Source organism: Microtus pennsylvanicus, chromosome X, assembly GCF_037038515.1.
Source record: "Microtus pennsylvanicus isolate mMicPen1 chromosome X, mMicPen1.hap1, whole genome shotgun sequence".
NCBI lineage: Eukaryota > Metazoa > Chordata > Mammalia > Rodentia > Cricetidae > Microtus > Microtus pennsylvanicus.
The window spans coordinates 125,899,566-125,920,261 of record NC_134601.1 but is presented as its reverse complement, the minus strand read 5'-3'; the positions used below and the strand labels follow the sequence as shown (position 1 = coordinate 125,920,261).

General features: G+C 41.7%; 1 protein-coding gene across 2 annotated transcripts in view; it reads left to right on the top strand.

Moving 5' to 3' along the window:
• Clcn4 (chloride voltage-gated channel 4) overlaps window positions 1-20,696 on the top strand; it is a 72,630-nt gene that overhangs the window by 15,003 nt on the left and 36,931 nt on the right. The window contains exons 3-5 of one of the 2 annotated variants that reach the window (XM_075956728.1): window positions 14,480-14,634; window positions 16,234-16,333; window positions 19,849-20,036. In XM_075956728.1, coding sequence (XP_075812843.1) covers window positions 14,491-14,634; window positions 16,234-16,333; window positions 19,849-20,036 — 432 coding nt within the window. In that variant the 5' untranslated portion in view covers window positions 14,480-14,490. Of the gene's footprint in view, window positions 1-14,462; window positions 14,635-16,233; window positions 16,334-19,848; window positions 20,037-20,696 lie in introns of both variants that reach the window. The other variant, XM_075956727.1, reaches the window with a different exon arrangement.

Genomic DNA, 20,696 nt, shown 5'->3' with positions numbered 1-20,696 from the left:
GATGCAGAAGTCTTGATGGAGTGCTGCTTACCAGGTTTCTCCCCATACCTTGTTCAGCCTGCTTTCTTAAATCACTCAGAATCAGTTGGCCAGGCGTGACCCTGCCCAAAATAGGCTGTGTTCTCCCCCATCAATAACTAATCAAGACTTGCCTACAGGCCAATCGGATGGACCAAAGTCCCTCTTCCCATATGTCCCTGGCTTGTGTCAAGTTGACAAAAGAAACTAACCCGAACACAGAGAGAGAAGAGTCAGGATTTCAGTGTCATCCCACGCTACATAGAAGGTTTTAGCTTTGTCTAGGTTATATGAAACTCAGTCTCAGGAAAAAAAAGTGGAGAAGAAATAAAAGAATCATAACAGAGTGAGTAAGATTTTATTTTCTACCCACATGTATTCTCTCTGTCTCTCTATGTCTGTCTGCCTCTGTCTCTTTGTCTCTATCTGTATTTGTCTTTCTGTCTCTTCACTGTTTTTAAACTTCCATTTTGAATCTTTCAATTCAGAGCAGCATGAGCATATAGCTAGAGCAATATTTGCTACTGCCTTAAAACATCTGTGGCATATTTATTTTTGTATCCATCCACTCAGGCAGGTTAGGAACATTAAGTTGTTAATGGTGGTGCCTGTAATATCTACATTCAAGAGACTGAAACAGGAAGATTGCTGTGACTTTTTGGCAGTCTGAGGTATGGAATAACAGAAAACAAAGTAAACAAAAAAGGTCCATGTTTTTATGTTGGGCAGTGTGAAACTAGAGATAACTTTGCATTGGGTGGCCATGTTTAAACATTTTGTTATGTTGAGTGCAGAGACTCAGACTCTGAGGAAAGGCAACCTGGGGCATCATTATTCAGTTCTCACCAGAGAACAAAGTGAAGAATGAGAAAGTAGCCTGGTTATCCAAAGCCCAGGGGGCTGATCTGACTGCTGGGTCTAAGAGCAGTTCCCTGAAACCCCAGCCACCTGTGTCAGGACATATCATATTGCCTCCATCCATCACCTTCTAAACCAGACTTGTGACTTTTATTGTTTGTGTCTTTGCTTTTCTCTGTAGAATTACCACTGAATTGTTCGCTCTCGTAAATCATAACTTACTTTAGCCTGTTTCTGAATAGTCCATAAATATAATCACATGTGTATTCTGATGTATCTGGATTGTTTGGTTCACCATTCTGTGCTTAAAAGTTATAAATTGTAAGCATGTTTAAGGATGTGCTTCAGTCGGGATAGATTAAAAGAGAAGAAACTAAAGGGAACAGAGAAGCTGCAGTGACTTTTAGGGACAATTACACCAGTGCCTGCCTGTTCCTTGGTGCTCAGTTGATATTATGGGCTCTTCAGTTTTGAACTTCTGGCAACCTACAGGCCCAGAAGAGAAGCTCCAGCGAGGCTAAGTTATAAATTAAAGAAGATAGGGAAAGGCAGACTCCTTTTCCCAGGGGCATTGGTTTCTGGAGCAATTGGTGAAGTGGAAGAGTCTGAGAGGCTCCCTCTGGTGGCCGTATGTGATGACACTAGGTGAGAGCCCAGAGACTACCATGTAGATTACAAGAAAAAGACCTTTTAAAGGCTACCTGTGGATTAGTCATTGGAATTGTTTAGAAAATTGTTAAGAAATTAACGCTTCTTTTCCTGTGGGGGAGGGAGGCTTATTTTTAGATGCCACCTGACCTAGGCCTGTCTCTGAGCATGATCTTCTCAGGTCCTCACCTGTAACTGTGCACTTCTAGAATTCCTATTGAGTCCTACACTGTTCACTAGAGGTGACCTCTAATACTGTACTGTCCTTGAATACTTTATTAGAGAAATGCAGCCATTACATTTTATTCATGAACCAAGGCAACAGGAAACTGAAGGAATTTATTAGTTAGGGGAAATCCTTCTGGTTGGATGATCTCATAAACACCTTAGAGTGTGTATGGGTAGGGGGTGTGTGTGTGTGTGTGTGTGTGTGTATGTGTGTGTATTAGGAACTGCCTTTTATCATCTTAAAGTGCCAAGGTTGAAATGTTAGTAATGTTCTTTATTGATATTTCTAGGACTTCATTCTGTCCCCTAAATGATCTGTGAGACATGACTGTGACTGCTTAACTTTGAAATAGTCCCAGTGGATCACAACAAATACCTGTCCATAGAGGAATGGAGCAATACATTGGAACTTAGTTCTGCAGGCAGATAATAGAGTAGGAACTGGCAAAGCATATTGTCTCATGGGCCAAACCCAGCTTGCTACCTGCTTTTGTGTGACTTCTGGGCTAAGAATGATTCTTATTTTTATATTATTGAAGCTAAATGGTTTTTACATTTTAATATTGTTGATGCTCCCAAAGTATTTTGTAACACATGAAGATTATGCAAAATTTGAATTTCAGTGTCCACAAACAGTTTTATTGAACCAGAGCCACATATTGACTGTATGTCTGGTCTTTCGGTGCTTTTGAATGACAACATAGAGGCATATAAACCTAACATTGACCACATGGCTCACAAAGTTTTAAATATTTGCACTCTGACCCTAGAAAGAAAACATTGCCCCCCACCCTTGCAATTTTAAGGCAGAGAGGTAGAACACAGTAATTATGTTCAACAATGTAGATGGACCTTATAGCATAATTTAGAATACAAGACACTGGAAACGAAAGACTTAATTGATAAAAAGTTTGAAGATAAGTAGCGGCAGCATATGGTATAGGCTTATCATAAAAGTGGTTAAGAACTATGGGTGCAATGGTAGGCTTCTAGGACCTAGGTACATCCCAATTAGTTTTTGAGATAGAGTCTCCCACTGAACCTTGAGCTCACAAATTCAACTAGACTGGCTGGACAGTAAATCTTAGGGATCCTCCTGTGTCTGCCTCCCCTGTGCGGGGCGTACAAGTATATTGCTGCATTCCTTTCTTAACATGGGTTATGGTTGTCCTGACCAGTGGGACACGAACGAGAGCACAGCACGAACCTTGAAGGAAGAGGAATGAAAGGGGCAAGAGATACGAGAAACGGACAGCAAGTCTGTGTTCTGATCAAGCTGCCAACATTATTTTTTCTCAGGAGCATTATGTAGCAAAAAAGCAGTGGGGAGGGCATGATGCTGGAATGTCAGGTCTGGAGACTCCCTAGCTGATAGGAAGAGATAAGGAAATGCTGAGGGTCTGTAAATGTTTTCAGGGGAAGTGTTAATCACTTCTGGAGCCCACAGGTCTGCAATCCTGTGGGCACTCTTAACTCACAGGGAGATAAGGGTTATATCCTAGGCCCGGAACTTGCTCCACAGAGGTGACAGAGGTGAATATCTTACTTAATGACTACCATGGCTATAACCAAATACAGGTCTTTGCTCCCAGCAGATGGGGGTGGAATTCAGGTTCTCACAGGTGCATAGCAAGCACTTTACTGACTAACTTGTCTTCACAGCTCTGATTTTTTTTTGTATTTTTGTAGCTAGTTGTTTACTTCAGAAGGAAGAGATTTCAACTTGGGGTGTAGGTGAGTGGTAGAACACATGCTCAGTGTGCATGAAACCCCAGATCCATCTACGTGAACTGGAAAGAAAAAAAAACAAAGGTGGAGGGAATGGAGAGAGACTTCAGTCTGGTAACTCCTCAGAAGTTTAAATACAGAGTTCCCTTTTATCCTAGCAACTTCAAATTTTTTTCTTAGTTTTTCAAGACACAGTTTCTCTGTGTAACAACTCTGGATGTCCTCTAACTAGCTCTTGTAGACCAGGCTTGCTTTAAACTCATGGAGATCCGCTTGCCTCTGCCTCCTGAGTGCTGGGATTAAAGCGTGCACCACCATTGCCCAGCTAACTTCACTCTTAAGCATATATGCAAGAGACATGAAAACATGAATACAAAGACCTTATACCATGTTTATAACAGCCCCAAAGTAGAGATCACCCAAATATTTAGTTAGGAGATTATAGAGAAACCAAGTGTGATACTGTGCCACTATGGAATATCATTCAGCAATACAAAGGAATGATGTGCTAATACATGATCTTCTTTAAGATGGATCTTGAAGATATTGTGCTAAGTGAAAGGAGCTAGCCACAAAAGGCCACATCAGATGTTTCCATTTAGGTGAAATATTATAAAATAGGCAAATTCAAAGACAGAAAATATATCAGCGGTTGCTGGAAGACTGAAGAGGAAATGATTGCTAGTGGTTATGAATTTACATTTAGGGGAGATTGGATAGTGTTGGTGATTGCACAAGTATGGAAATGTACCCAAGTATAAATTGGAATTTTATAGTAGATGAATTAATTATGTATAAACTATGCCTGAAAGAGATTATTGTTCCATGGCTCACTGTGCATTTATATAGGTCAGAGAGCAGAAGTCTTAAGGTGACAGCCACTTTATCAACACAGCTCAAGGGATTGGCTCTTCCCACCAGTTTATCCAGTTTAGTCCCTTGGATCCAGGTTGATTGAATAGTACAAAGCAGGATCTAGAATTCAGTTAAAAAGCACCACCAAAACTCTAGTTCTCAGAAAAACAAGGCAAATTGAAAGATCATAGCGAAATAACTAGTTTCTTTGAGCGTTCCCTGTGATTCTATCTAGCTTGCTTCCCACTTCCCTGACCTGAGAGCAGTGAGACTCTTGCCATTGGCTACTGTTCATGCATTGCTATTTCCCAGGGGCGACTGCTAGCTTCTTGCAGGTTATTGTGAGGATCCATTGCTTGCCTGTATGAATCCTTTCTCTTACACTTTATTTTTCTTTGTTCCCCCCACCCCCGCTTTCTTCTTTCCTTGCCCCTCCCCAGCTCTTTTGAGACTTGTCTCTCTCTATAGCTCTGCTTTTCCTGGAGGCAGCAGCCCTCCTCCCTTAGTCTCTCAATACTAAGATTACAGGTATATGCTGTTACACCCAGTTGTAGGTATCTGTTTATAGATAGTTATCATACTGCTTGTTCCTCACTTCTAGATGGTAAGAACAATAATGGTTACTTTTGAGAGTTTGAGGCAATTGGCCTGATTATCTCTATTTGAATTTTGCCAGTACTAAAGAATACATATTTTCAGTTTTTCCTCTCTGTACTACTCACTAGTTAAATACAAGTGGCAGTGAAGATAGCTCTGAAAATTATGAAACACAGCAAGGGCCTAAAAATTAGCTGTGACACAGACAAATCATTTTGATTAATTAATAAATGTTTGTCCCTGAGAGAGTAAAAGGACTAGTCATTAACTTTCAGTCACTGTGTCACGTGGCTTGGCAGGTCAATGGAGGTCACATAGCCAGACTGAGGATTCGTGCAAATATCTCAGTGGTTTGTCCACTTTGAATAGGGAAAATTCTTATTTGAAGAAATTAGTTTCTAATAAATGCAAATATTTTAATGGTATTTTAGGGAAAAAAAGATTTAAAATTTCTGGCATAGATTCCTATTTTAGTGACCTACTTCACTGTTCTTTGATAAAAGCAACTATAGGAGGCCCCTGAGAAAGCACCATTGGAACTGGGCATGGTGATGCATGCCTTTAAACCCAACCTTTAATTCCAGCACTGGAGGGAGGAGGGGAGGAGGCAGAGGCAGGCAGCTGGATCTCTGTGAATTCGAGGCCAGTCTGGTCTACAAAGTAAGTTCCAGGACAGCAGAGTCTATTAAAATCAAACACCATTGAAACCGTAGCCTCCTCAGGCTGAAATGGAACCTGGGATTGGGTGCTGCTGTTTGTCAGCCAGAGACTCCACATAGTCACCATAACAGTACCCTATGGCAAGTCCTGCTACAATCTCTGTTTCGTAGCTGGGAAAACTGAGACCAGGTAAGGCTCAGCAACTGGCCTACAATCATACCACTGTGGAGTGTCTTAACTGAGTAGGAACTCATACAGTATTGCCCCAAGGTCTTAATAGTGCTACCTTTCAGGATGAAAACTCAAAGTACAGCGGGAAACATGTATTAAAGAATTAACTTGGGCTAGGGACGGAACTCAGTTGGTAGAATGCTTGTTTAGCAAGCACTAAAACCTGGGTTCCACCCCTAGCAACACATAAACTGGGAGTGATCATGTACACCTGCCATCCACAGCACTGGGAAGGTGGAAGCAGGGGATCAAAGTTCATGCCTTTATTCCCAGCACTCTTGAGGCAGATATCTGTGAGTTCGAGGCCAGCCTGGTCTACAGAGCAAGTTCCAGGACAGCCAGGCTACACTGTGAAACACTGTCTTAAACCCATCCCCCAACCCCAAAAATGTTCAAGGACATCTTCAGCTATATAGCAAGTTGAAGGTTGGCTTGAACCATATCTCAAAAACAAAGTAGTACTTGATATTTGAAACTAGCATGTTAGTAAGTCCTTTACCACTGAACTACAGTGCCAGGCAGCCATCTATTTTAAAGTATACCTATGAAAAACTATGACAACATGTTATAGTGACTTACAACCCAAGATGGTCAGAAATAATCAATATTTTCTTCTAGATACTTTCTGCATTTGTGAAAACTTTTTTGTAAGGTGAATGGTCAATTCTATTTTTCAAAAATGGTCACAACACTGTTCCTGGATTCCGGGTGTTTTCTAGAGACTCAGCACTCGCCCATCAGGATTGTGATCTATGTTCCACTCACTTGACCTTGAGTGTGCTTTTGCAACAGCCTGCCTGACTTCTGGGGCTAAGTGAGGTAAAATGACACAGATTCTTTTTGGTGTCTGTCAGGACACAGTCACCTTGGAGTCTAGGGCCTCCAAGTAAGAAGGCCTACCACCCAAAGCAGTCATATTGGAGAGGCCACGTGGCAGCACCATGTGGAGCCTCAGCTATTCTCGTCCTCATTTGTTGATTCTCCCAAGCTGGGCACAGCTGATAGTGAGCAAGCTTTCAAATGATTTCAGGCCCTGTTGACTGTAGTCTCCCGAGCAATCTCTAGTGAGAACTGTCTTTTTTTCTGGTCAAATCCCAGTGCTATTAATGACAAAAATGAGGCACTTGTTCCTATGTAAGCCATCATGTTTTGAGATCAACAATAAATGACCTATATATCTCATGTTACTTTTTATGGTTATAATAAAAGTGATACAACTGGTTTCTGCCTTCCTAGCACTGGGATCACAAGTTTTGTGTTACTCATCCTGCTTTTCTCATGGATTCTGTGGATCTAACTCAGGTCCGCATGTTTGTGTGGCAAGCACTTTCTTGAGGCAAGCTAGTCCCTTATAGTACTATCATAAGGCGAAAGGACAGAGGTATTATATTAAATATTGCTGCCTGTAGCTAAAGAAAAAGGTCTGCCCAATGCAAAGCTATGCTTCTTGAGCTACTTTCTTGGGTTCCTAGTCAGAGGTCAATAATTCCTTTTACCTCCTTCACCCAATCCATTTGCAGTAGAGCTCAGCTCCCCTCTCCCCATACCCACTTTCCTGCCAGTCATGGTAGATCATAGCAGCACTTCAAGATACCAGTCCTAGTTTCTTGCTTTCTCTAAGCATGTCAATGTCATGTTTTCTTGCTCATAGTGGTCTTATGTTGGCCTTATATCCTAAAGATCAAGGACAGACCCAGAAACTTTAGAGATTGCCCATGAGTACTGGCCTTACCCATTTATTGAGTCCTTGTCCAATCTTCACTGCCTCGTATCTGGAAATGAAAGTATCCAAAAGCACTGTGAGAAGCACCTGGAACTGTTTACCTGCTGGGCACTAATACCACTTCTAATATCACTACTTTCTTGAGTCTGAGTTTGTGTGATGCTTCCAGAGGTGAACCTGAAAATTCTGAACCCTTAAGTCCAGAAAGATTCTGCTTTGACCTGGAAAGATGAATATAGACTAGAGTGTCCTGAAGACTGACTCAGTACTTAGAGAAAAAAATAACTTTTAAACCTCTTCTGACCAACAGCATGAGTTCATACCACTGAGCTCAGTTTTAAAACCACAGAGTCAGGGGCTGGAAGAGATGACTCAGAGATTAAGAGCACTGGCTGCTCTTCCAAAAGTCCTGAGTTCAATTCATACTAAACACCATCTAGAATGAGATCTTGTGCCCTCTTCCGGAGTAAGGCATAAATGCAGGCAGAATGCTGTATGCATAATAAACAAATCTTTAAAAACAAACAAGCAAAAAAAATGCCACAAAGTCATTGAATTCCAGATCTGAAAGTATGCTCACAACACATATTTTATGAATAAGAAGATTAAAGCTCATAAAAGTCAAGGAGGCCTTTTCCCATCATCCCACAGCTCTGCAGGGTGGAGACAAAATTTTTCAGGGACTTGAAGATTTGATATATTATTTGGGTCTTTCTAAACAGTAGTACCCTTCAGAGTGAAACCAGAATTTTAGAGTCAAAAAATGTAGTCCCATAGAACTATTTGTTAGTGCTTTATCAATAATGTTGTCTTGCCTTATTCTTACAAGTACCTAAGGGGAAGTCTTGCTTCTATACTTCAGGGATGTGAAGAAACTGGAACAGAACTGAAAGCCTAGGCAGAACCTCTTGGGAGAACACATGCTGGGGATCAAATTTCATTTTCCCAGGCTCCTAATTTAGTTTTTTTTCGGGGATGTGGCACCAATCAGCCAGAAGGGAATGGTCAACTGAAAATTGCCAAGGAACTTTGTTGTAACCCAGATGCTGATGCATTAAATGAAATAAAGAATCTACTAGAGTTTGTTGGGGGGGGCAGTTGTTGTCTATGCTTTGTATGGCTGGGCCTTCTTTTGGCAATGGGCACAATCAAGGGCTTCTGCAGCCTGATCCTGGTGGCTTCTGTTTTTTTGTTCTGAAAGACCTATACCCTCAAAATCATACTGATCATGTCCCCAAGGCTGTTGGTCTAAAGTACCCTGAACCAAACAGTAACTACTGACAAACTCACTTATTTGCTTTTGCATTTTTTGTTCATGTATCTTCTACTCACACTTTTTTTTCTCCTCTCCCTTCTCTCTCATTTATGATGACATTAAAATGTCTTTCTATTTTAGGTGGTTGCAAGAAGTTCCAATGGGCTTTGCTGCCCCCGTGGTCCAGAAATAATGCATACAATTGAATTAATTCAGTGAAGGTTATTGAACACCAGCTGCATTTCAGGCCCAAACCCAGAGAGGCAAAAATGACTTAAGTTTTTCATACAGCAGAAGATCACAGTAAAGGAGGAATGGTGTGATGTACATAGCAGTTCTGATAAGGGAGGCTTTGAAATGCCTAAGTAGGATGCAGCAGCTCTCTCTCTGGGGAAACTAATTCAGTCTCTATAGGTGAGGAGGTGCAGCAAAGCGCTCTGCAGAGTAAATCAGAACTTTCCAGGCAGAGACCAAGAAGCCTTTCAAAGGATCAAAGGAGAGCAGCAGCACATTCAAAGGGATGGCATTCGGGGCAGATATGCTGAGAGTTGCCATTTAGTTCAAGATGGCATGTTCTTTTATACGTAGTGTGTGTGTGGGGGGGGTGGCTTGATTATTCTTGTTGATCTTTATCCAAGTGATTTCCTGCCTTCTTTCATCTCTAGAATCCATTACATCTTTACCAACACCCAACTATATACTGGCTAGGTTTCCTTTAAATAATACAGATTCCTATTCTGAGGGTGAGCCGACCCATGCAGAGTAGCTTTTAACATCAAAGTCCTAAATGGCATCATTGATGCTATCACTGCTAACACATGCATGTCTTTGTTGGGCTCTGGTAAATTGAGTTTACGGGATAGAGTCTGTTTTCCTCTGCTGTTGAAGACTTTGATCCCAGTCTCTTGGAGGCTTCATGCTGAGACTAAACCTTACAGATACTTTTTGCCTTAAGGGATTAGATAAAAGTCCTAGGTGATGTGCATGTTTTCCAAAGTCCCTTTGTAGGTAAATAATGGTTGTATAGGAGAGTCTGTCTTCTCATGCAGAGTATCACCAGCATGAGCTAGGGAAAATTCTGGTCCTTCTTATCTCTTCTGGGCATTGTCATCCATTGCTGCTTCAATTCCCTTCACCACTGGAGTTGTTTTTCCTTTCTACAGAGTGGACTTTGCTAGACTTCATTTTCCAGAGCCAAAGTGGGCATGACTGTATGCTGATAAAACTTGATTTACAAAATTATATGGTCAAACTTTTCCTGTATGGTGGATTTGCAGAGACTTGATGTAGGTGATTCAGGTCAACAAGGGATCTCAGATTCAGACTGGAGGATGCTGTCTTTCTTTGATACAATAGCCTCAAGGTCATAAGCAGAGCTATCATCTGCCAAGCAAAATGTACCTGTTGGGAAGAAAGACTAAAAATAAGTGGTGCAAATGATGACGTAGGGTTCCTACACCATACTGAGCTGATAGAGTTGATCATTAATCAGGTGACTTATCCACACTACAGACTTCACAGAGGTGAAGGGGATTGAAGCAGCAATGGATGACAATGCCCAGAAGAGAGAGGAAGGAACAGAATTTTCCCTAGCTCATGCTGGTGATACTCTGCATGAGAAGATAGACTCTCTCCTATACAACCATTATTTACCTACAAAGGGACTTTGGATAACATGTAGGGCACCTAGAACTTTTATCTAATGCCTTAAGGCAAAAGAGCATCTGTAAGGCTTAGTCTCAGCATGAAGCTCCCATATCTGGCTGGACTCCAGTTACTCCTCCATTTGTGCTATCTCACTGGGCAGAGTTCCCTTCATTTTCCTTTCCCATGTTGTCTCTGTTAGTACCCTTTGCAGTCATCCCTTGGTCCTTTCTCCTTGTTTCAAGAGAGACATCAGCGACTCCTTTGGGGGTACCTGGGAGGCAATCAAAACTCAGTTGATTATTTTTCCCTACTAATTCTGGGTCTAGTGGTCATACCTGACATTCTCCATCAATGTCTGCAGATGAATGCACTGTGGGGAAGGCTCAATGGGAAAAGCTCTTGTCCTGCAATCATGGGACTTGAATTCAGATCCCCATGACCCTGTAAAACTGGTTGTGGTAACATATTTATGTATAATTCCAGAGCTCCTATGATGAGATGTGAATGAGACAGGGGAAGCCCAGGAAGCTGGGGAGCCAGGTAGCCTGGTGTCCACAGTGATGAATAATAGATCTTGTCTCAAAGAAGGTAGGGGGCAAAGTGCAGCACCTAGGCTTGCCCCCTGGCACTTGTCTGTACACACACACACACCCCTTCATCTCTCCCCTAAGTGAAAAGCTTGCTGATGGGTTTATTCTCTGGATTGACTTTTTCATTGTAGCACTATAGCCTGCAGTAGGTGCTGCAGTAGAGACTTGGTTAGATTTCAGGTAGTCCCCTCCCCACTTTTTGAGATAGGTCTCAGTTTGTAGCCCCATCTTGAATTCATGGCAGTCTTTCTGCCACATCTAACGAGTACTGGGATTACATGCATGAGCCGCTCTGTCCAGTACCAATTTTCCTTTAGTAGCAGAACCAAATCTCTATTCCTCCATTAACTGAGGTGTTTTTTGTTTTTTGACAAGACCTCTGCATTGTGTGTCTACAACCTGTCATCTTTCCTCATCAGAGAGTTTCCTTATTATAAGAGGTTTTGATCATATTGTTTTGTGAAAATGAGAATGCTACCAGCTTTCTAATTTTATTCCTTCCCTTATATTTTTGGTTATGGTATTGGTTGCTACCGACTTATGCAATGTGTTTCTTCCCTGGATACTCATCAGTAGGTGTAGTTTTCAACTTGGCACAGCTCAGACCTCAAACTTTGAAACTTAAAACAGCTGAGTTGCACAGATGGTCAATAAATCAATCATTGTGGCCATTTTATTGCTTGTAAGGTGATTACCATATTTTGTTCATAGTGACTTTTCTAGTTGATTAAAGTAAAGTTTCATCAGGACATGGTTGAGTCTTCTAGATACGTTAATATATAAAGCAATGAGAGAGGTCTGAACAGAAGTATTTTTATAACCACCTTCAATGTTTTAACCGTTGATTCCTAGCCTTTTGTGGCCTTCATACTATAATTCAAATTTCCATGCTTTTTGCCAAAGTAATTTTTATTTGGTGCATTTTCCAGGCTCATGTCTTTGTAGAAGTCATTTATTTTTTTTTCTGTTAACCTGAGTGAACATTGATCCTGCTGCAAATTTTTTTTCTGTGCCTCAAATGAACTCCTATGTGATCTGGGAATGAGACTCGGAGGGTGGCAGAGTATGGGAGGTTTATGATCGATGGGTTTCCAGGCTAGGGCAGTCTGAACAGTTGGAATGGAATTGTTATCTAAGACATTCAAGACTTTTACTGTCCTGGCAGCAAGATCCATTTTGACTGTGTTTTAAGAAAAACTTAAGTGAGTGTCTTTTCCCAGTGCTCCTTGCCCAGGTCACTGTGCTGCCAGCTTTGCATGCCTCTTGGCTATCAGTAGTCTGTCCTACTGCTTTTGTTGATATCCATGGCCCTCCTCTCTCAGAGAGCTGCTGCCACCTACAGACTGCTCTGATTGCCACTTGTGAATAAAAGTTACTCTGCAGCTACTGTTACACATCTGGATGATGACAACCACGGAGGCTGTTTACTTCTTTTGTCTATTCTGTCTCTCAGGAGGACCAATGATTTTGGTTATTATTATTATTTGACAATCTGACTGTTTCCTTTTATAGAGCACAGAAAGAAGCTCATACTTATTTGTGAACCGTATTTACAAATTTGCCTATTCACTAAAATTTGCCATTTTCTGTGTTCTTCAGTAGAGCATCCCTGTAACAAAATAGCTTATCTAGTCAACGTAAAAAGAAGGAGGGTTTATTGGGTTCATGGTTTTTGAGAATTCAGTCTGTGATCAATTAGCCACCTTGCTTTGGGATTGTGGTGACAGTGTACATTGTGGTACGATTGTGTGGTGGAACAGACACTTACTTCATGGCCAGGACATGAGGGGAGTGAGGGGAAGGAGCTGGGGCCCAGTACTTTCCTTTGGGGCACACACAGTTTATCATCTAAGGACCAACCCCCTCCCCCTCAGCTCCAGTTCAAGGTTTCACTTCTTTTTGATAGCGCCACCTTGAGGATAAAATATGTAATACTCAGATTTTTAGGGGACTTTCAAGAACCTAACTATATATAGTACTAAGTCAGTAATGGCACTTTAAAGGTTAGTCACTGACTTGGAAATTGTGTAGAATGGTGAAAAGTTCAAGTCATCAGGAACACATCTGGCAGCTGTGGTCAGAGAAGATAACCTTTGCATTTCCATGGTCATACTGCGAACAAGTGACTTTTTCCTGTTTTATTTAGTTCCTCACTAAAAACAAAACTCCAAACCTGTGTTCCTTTTGTTGGTAATTTTGCTTTTTAAAGTGTCCTTGTTCCTATGTCCTAGAGCATTATTTGTGATGTGCTTTTTGAAGAAAATATATCTGATAGAGAAGCTTTGATCAGGCCTCAGCAGTGATGCAGTTGGTTGAGTTCAAGGATACTGAGTGAGGTGTGTCTATCAAATAAAATATCTTTAAATAGAAACACAAACAAAAAGATGATTTATTGATAGGTTGAAAAAATTTGTGAGCAGAAGCTTGCAGGATTCATTTGGGGGCATTGTTTGATATTTCTTAATTCAATGTTCAATATCACTTTGTAGAAGATAACTGGTGAATACTAAGGATGAACTGTGTACATATTACATTACAGCAGAGATACTGGAAATAATTTTTATGTTATATAAAAATGGAAGCAGGAAATAGTGGCACATGCTTGTAATCCTAGTACACAAAAGGCAAAGATAAGAGAATCAAGAGTTCCAGAACATTCTCTGTAACAACGTCAGTCTGGGTTACATGAGACCCTTTCTAGAAACAGTTAGAAAAAGAATTAATGGTAATGTATGTTGACTGAGTTTTCTGTCTTGCACAGTTCCCGCAATCATTAAGTCCCAAAGAAATCACACAGAGGTCTACATTAACTATAAACTGATTGGCCCATTAGCTCAGGCTTCTTATTAACTCTTACAACTGATGTTAGCCCATTATTCTTGTCTGTGTTAGCCATGTGGTTCAGTACCTTATTCAGCAGGGCAGTCACATCTTGCTGCTTCTATGGTCAGGTCAGGACTGCTGAGGAATGGGCTTCCTCCTTCCCAGAATTCTCCTGTTATCATTGACCTACCTATACTTCCTGTCTGGTTGTCCCACCTATACTTCCTGCCTGGCTACTGACCAATCAGCGTTTTGTTAAAATATAATTGACAGAATACAGACATTTGTCCCACAACCAAATGTACTTGCCTAAAATGTGAAAGGTCTATCCAGCACAAAGCACCACACGTACCCCTCCACATAAACACATACACATAGCACACACCCTACCACACACAGAAATACACACCAACACACAAAATACACATATAACCAGAGAAAAAGAAAAGTAGATTGTTCTTGGATTATGGTGCTATATTCATGTTGTGGTCATGCTTACTTTGTTTCTTTGTGGAGCTGGGGATCAAACCCAAGCTCTCATGTATACTATGCAGATACTCTTGTCCTGAGCTACACACGAGCCCTGTTTGCATTTTAACAGGTGGACTTCTCTTCCAGGAGTAACTAGCATGGTCAGCTCAGGAGCCATGAGTGCCTCTGGGAACCTAATGGACTTCCTTGATGAGCCTTTCCCTGATGTGGGGACCTATGAGGACTTCCACACCATAGACTGGCTAAGGGAAAAGTCCCGGGACACTGACAGACACAGAAAGGTAGGTGGTACTATGCTAAAGGAGTATTTACTGATAGATCCACAATGCTTCCATCTGCAGGTTATAGTCTGAGCCTGAGGCTGTGCATCATGTGTGGGTTCCACAGCAGGAAAGATCTAGTAGAGGAAGCAGAGACAAAGACTGAGAGTTACAATATCAGGTACTTTGGGTAGAAATATGACCAGTGTAAACAACAAAGGGACCCTGAAGTCAGACACATTTGAACCACCTCTTGCCCTTAACACCTTCATGGTGGTTGAGTTTGAGGCTGTCATTTCTGGGCCTCATTTACTCATTAATCCTTGAGAAAAAAGTGATGACATTGAAGATCGGATGAGATTGTATGTGTGTCTGTGTTATGTTATTACGCTGCCAGATATCTAGTGTATACTTGAATATGGCAAATGCTATGGACTCATTTATGAGGGATGATTAGAGAGTTTATCCTTTACAGAGAGGTAAGATTTTAATTTGTTCTCTCAATGTGACCAAAAATTTGGTAGTCAGAGAGAGAGAAAAGATCTTAAATATAGGGAGTGTTTTTTTTTTTAATTCATGGACACATGAAAGAATGTGACACCTTCAGATCATTCCAGGGAGTCCTGGGTTTGTTGGAGGATTCCCAGAAGGAGATGAATAGAGATGAGCCTAGAAGAGTATGCTATGGGGCTGTGTTAGGAATGATTAAATAACCCATGGGGAGGAGTTGGTGAAGGCTGAAGAGGACAGTAGAGAGGTACTGCAGAGAGACAAACAGGAAGCATAGGAGTGTGGTCACAAGGCAGGAGGAGTTCTTACTGGAGGCTGAAAAAAAAGATGCCCGCAGGATCGTGATCAAGCCTCAAGCCATATAGGGCTTTAGAGAAGGGAGCAGAGTGAAATGGAGTCATAGAACCATAGGTTCTTGTCAGACAAGGTAGGGCTTTTGCTAATGAGTGGAGGAAGGGGAGCAGCAGGGGCTTGGAAATAGTATGCTGTGCAGCTCAGTGTGAGGTTGGGCTCATCTTGGAGAGTGAGAGAGCCCTAGCCTGCAAATGGTTGCTGAAGCTTGAGACATGGCCAAGGTGGCTTGGGCACTTAAAGAGAGATGTGGTGGTGGAAACCGGACCCTGGAAAAGTTAGGGTACACATTTTGCGTACAGAGGAAGGCAGGTTGGAATCAGAGCCAAAGACTTGGAAGAAGCAGACAGGAATGAAATAGGAAACCAAGAATAGGTGGGGGGATGATGATGTTAGAGGAGTGTGGGGCTCCCCCAGAATGGGGAGGGAAAGAGGTATGCTATAAAAATGCCATAATGGTCTATGAAGAGTTAGAGTATCCCTAAAAGAGTACTTAATTAAAAATCCATATTGAATCTGATTATCTAAAATCCATTTTGAAGGGAGACACTGATTCTGCGCTGCATCCATATAGCCTTGTGAACGAGAAAGCCCATTTAATCGGTCTTGCATTGCTGCAAGAACAGTTTGACTGGGAATTTGATGGCTTAATTATATTCATCTCCTCAGTCACGTTGTTTCCTGAGGAATCTACTTCAGCGAAAGAAGCAGGTAATGGACTTGTGTTCTGATCAACTGCTTTGTGTATTTTATTTTTAGATAACCAGCAAAAGTAAGGAGTCAATCTGGGAGTTCATCAAGAGCCTGTTGGATGCGTGGTCAGGATGGGTGGTGATGCTACTCATTGGGCTGCTGGCAGGTATGTGCAAGATATGTATGTGTGCTGTACTCTGTTGTAGTAGGAGCGGCGAGGCTGCGTCCCCGGCACCCGGGCTCCCGCATGGCTAGCTTATGCCCCGAAATAATTACACGGAAACTGTATTCTTTTAAACACTGCCTGGCCCATTAGTTCCAGCCTCTTATTGGCTAGCTCTTACATATTGACCTAACCCATTTCTAATATCCCTGTAACACCACGAGGTGTCTTATCATGGAAGATCTTAACCTGCGTCTGTGTCCGGTAGGAGAATCATGGTGACTCCTCAATCTGCTTCTTTCTCCCAGCATTCTGTTCAGTCTACTCCGCCTACCTAATTTTATGTCCTAGGCAGTTTCTTTATTTAACCAATGAAACAACAGATAGAAAGATGACCCTCCTCCATTAGTACTCCTAGTACCCCCACACTCCAGATGTTTAGGAGACATTGAAGCTATGGAGTATTCATCTTCTATCTCAATGTAAGAGATTTATTGATTGAAAATATCTGAATGACTATTTTTTTTCTAGAATCTACCTAGACTAAGGCAGGAGCCTGACCCTAACTGTGGCATCACAGACCAAAACAGAGATAGCTCACAAAGCAAGTGTGAACTTCTGGAAAGTTGCAATTAACAGTGCTATTTGGCCTTGTGCATACACTGCATAGATTTATGACTACCCTGGGATTTTACCGAAAGCACACATTTTATATTCTGTTATACCTAGCTATCTATGGGGTTACAAAATGTGGAAGCATTATAATTTTGAAGCATCATGCATCACATGTGGTGGGCTTTTCCTACTACTTGAAAGCCCTGAAATGCATGATTGAGCATGCTATGACATTCAATATAATGTTAACCACCCACAGGATCCAAGGTGAATCCAGGACAGTTGCATCTAGACTATACACTGTTCCAAGCCGTAGAGACTCTTCATCTTCCGTTGTCATTATCTCAGTGCCATTTTGTGGATAGTAGATATTTGGCTCTTTGTGGTAGTCGTTTGCTCAAGTTAGCTTCTTTTTTTAGAAGACTATGAGGATTGGTATTAAACAGCATTTCTGGAGAAAACACTATGATGGTGTAAAGACCTCTTTTCCCTTTATGATTCTAATGTGTAACTGGAGGCAGCAAACACTTAGAAAGCTAGTTCTACGGCCACAGTAAAAAGTGAAGGAAGATACAGAATGACGGGGTTTTAAAGATAGGCACATCCAGTGTTCTTTGGATTTGGATGCATATTGGAGCAAGATCTAGAAAGTAGCACCATTTTCCCTTGGCTCTAATGGGGGGAGGGGGAGGACTCAGGTGTCCAACTGCCTGGATGGATGTTCCCTTGGTTTTATTTGGGATCCTCGCAGAGGAATCACACTTATCCTCTGCAGAACTAATTTACCAGAATTTACCATAAGGCGGCACTGTTGTACCACAGACCAAAGCAGAGATGGTTCACAAAACAACTTGCATCAGCAAAGGAGATTGGATGAAGAGTAATGTGACTGTGAACGGTTGAAAGATGATGGATTTGGGGGTGATCATCAGATCTTGCTTACATGTCACTTTCTACTTGAAACTTTCTCTGATCATTTCTCTAAAAAAAAAAATCACATCTTTCTCTCTCTGAGCCTCTCTCTCACCAGTTTTAGTTTCTCTCTTTCTCTCTGTCTGTGTGTTTGTGTGTGTGTGTGTAACAGCTTTACTGAATTATACTACACATATTGCATGATTAGCCAATTTAAAGTGTACAATTAAGTGGTTTTTAGTGTATTTATAGAGTTTGCAATTATCATCATGACCAATTTTAGAACAATTTTATCATTCCCACCTGAATATTATCTGCACCTTTTAGCTATGGAAGGATCTAAACCATTACCAGTCTACTTCCTTTCACTGGAGCTTTGTCTGTTCTGGACATTCCATGTTCATGGAATTGAACACTATGTGTGTCTTTTGAAGTGGGCCCAGGTCCAGATGCCTGGCCTGACCTTAACTGTGACACAAAAGCTAGATGACAAGACCTTTCTTTCTCGTATATAAACTAGTTGAAGTAACACACACACATACATGTATAAACACATATAGATACATACACACATATATATACATGCACACACCTACATGCATACGTACACACACACTGTTCTATGGGCCTGGATATACCTTTAGGGCTTAGTAGCAAGAGGGATACAAATAAGACAGTCAGGAAAGAATGCATACTATGAAAGGAGAAAAAGGGTTTAGGGTCAAGCTTTGAAAAAATATCCCCCTTAGAAAGCAGGGTGGAGAAGCAGGAAAGATCAAAACAACAGAAAATCCGAAAGCAAGGGGGAAACCAGGAGAGCTGAACTTTGCAGAAGCCATGAGTTTCTGGAAGAATGGAGTGCTTGGCAATTTCAAATGATGCCAAGAGGCCTAAAACTAGGGTTGGCAACCTTCTTTCTATCAAAGGCTAGCAAATAAGTGTTTTTGGCTTTTTGAGCTGTGTAGTTTCTGTCTCTATACTTCAACTCTGCTACTGTAGCAGGAAGCCACAGTCAGCATCCAATGATAAATGTGGCTGTGCTGGGTTAAAGCTTTAGTAACAAAAAGGCAGTGGGCTACATAGGGCCTCTTGGTTGTGTGCTGTATGACCTGTTCTGAATAGTGAAGACTGGGTACAGGCTATTGCTTTCCTAGTAAAAGGAGAGAATGAACTGGACTGAGGGAAAGAAGAGAAAAGGGAAGCTCCAGGACAGTGTCTGGAGGGGAATGTGGACTAGGGGTGACTTAAATGTTGATGAGAAAGCCATTGGAGAGGGAAGGGTTGTTTACTTGCTTATGTGTTTGGTGCATGTGATGTGAATTATGCATATGTTGTGTGTGTGTGTGTGTGTGTGTGTGTGTGTGTGTGTGTGTGTGTGTGAGTACACCCACCAGTACATATGTATTTTGAGGTCAGACAAAGATGTTTTCCTGTGTTTATTTCTACCGTATTCCCTCCAGGCAGGACCTCTTACTGCATCTGAAGTTTGTTCTTTTGGCTAAACTGGCTGTCTAGGGAGCTTCCGGTATCTCCATTTTGCCTCCCTCAACACTGGGGATATAGGTACACATGGTCATGCCCAGGTTTTATGTAGGTGTTGGAATTTGAACTCAGGTCCTTACGACCGCATAAAAAACAGTCTTATCTCCTGAGCCATCTTCCTAAATTGAGGATAATTTTTCAAGCTGTATATTGACACTAAAAAGCTCAGAGAGTGATGACTGAATCCTAAACTTTTTTCTGCCCTCAAAACTTAAGAGAATGGAACCACATAGCCCTGCTACCTGATTTGAGGCCCTAGGGCCTTTGTGGCTCTTTGGGATGCCCACTGACTGACTGGCCCATGCCATAAATGCTCGGGTTACTTCCAAGTGGATGAAAGCAGCTGTCAGTTTTAGTGGCAGTAGCATGGGTGTACACTCAGCTTTGGGAATGCCCTGTGTTCTTTCCATGTGGCAAGTCTTCTCCATGATTTATTCCTCTTCTTCTAGGTACCTTGGCTGGGGTCATCGATCTTGCTGTTGACTGGATGACAGACCTGAAGGAGGGTGTCTGTCTATCTGCTTTCTGGTACAGTCATGAGCAGTGCTGCTGGACCTCCAATGAGACCACTTTCGAGGACAGGGACAAGTGTCCCCTGTGGCAGAAGTGGTCAGAGCTTCTGTTGAGCCAGTCAGAGGTGTGTATCTGTGTAGGATCTTGGGACCACCATAATCCCAAGTTTCCGAACACCCATGATTTCACCTTCAGATAATATTCTCTGGCTTAAATAGTGCTGTTGCTTGCTTTCATTGATTTCTGCGGCTGCTCAGAATTTACCTAGAAAGCCCTTGCTGACCTTGGAGCCCCTTGCTCATGGGCATTATATGTGTATTTTAGGATGCCCCTTTCTTTCCTTCCTCTCTCCCTCACTTTGTCTGTCTTTTCTCTCTTCCTGTCTCCCCTATCCCTTTACTGATTTTCAGATGTGCTCTCACAATATAGCCCATCCTGGCCTGGAACACACAGTAATTCTCCTACTTCAGCTTCTGAAGTTCTGAGATTTCAGACACGAACTATCACAGCTGGTATATTTGCCTTTTTCTTACTAAAGGTAGTTTCTTCTTTGTGCTGAAGAAATGGAGTTGATTTTAAGCCAGAAGAAAGGTTTTTTTTTTATCAGTTTATAAAGTAATAGTTTCAGGGAGCCAATTTATACTTCATCAGATCTGTAGCATGAATAATAAAAACCAGGGGTTCAAACTGAGGATCAGAAAAGCAAAGCGGCCAGCCACCAGCTCTTATGTCTACCTCAGATCAAAATGGGCAATCCTGCCTCCACAAGTCATCAGACTGACAC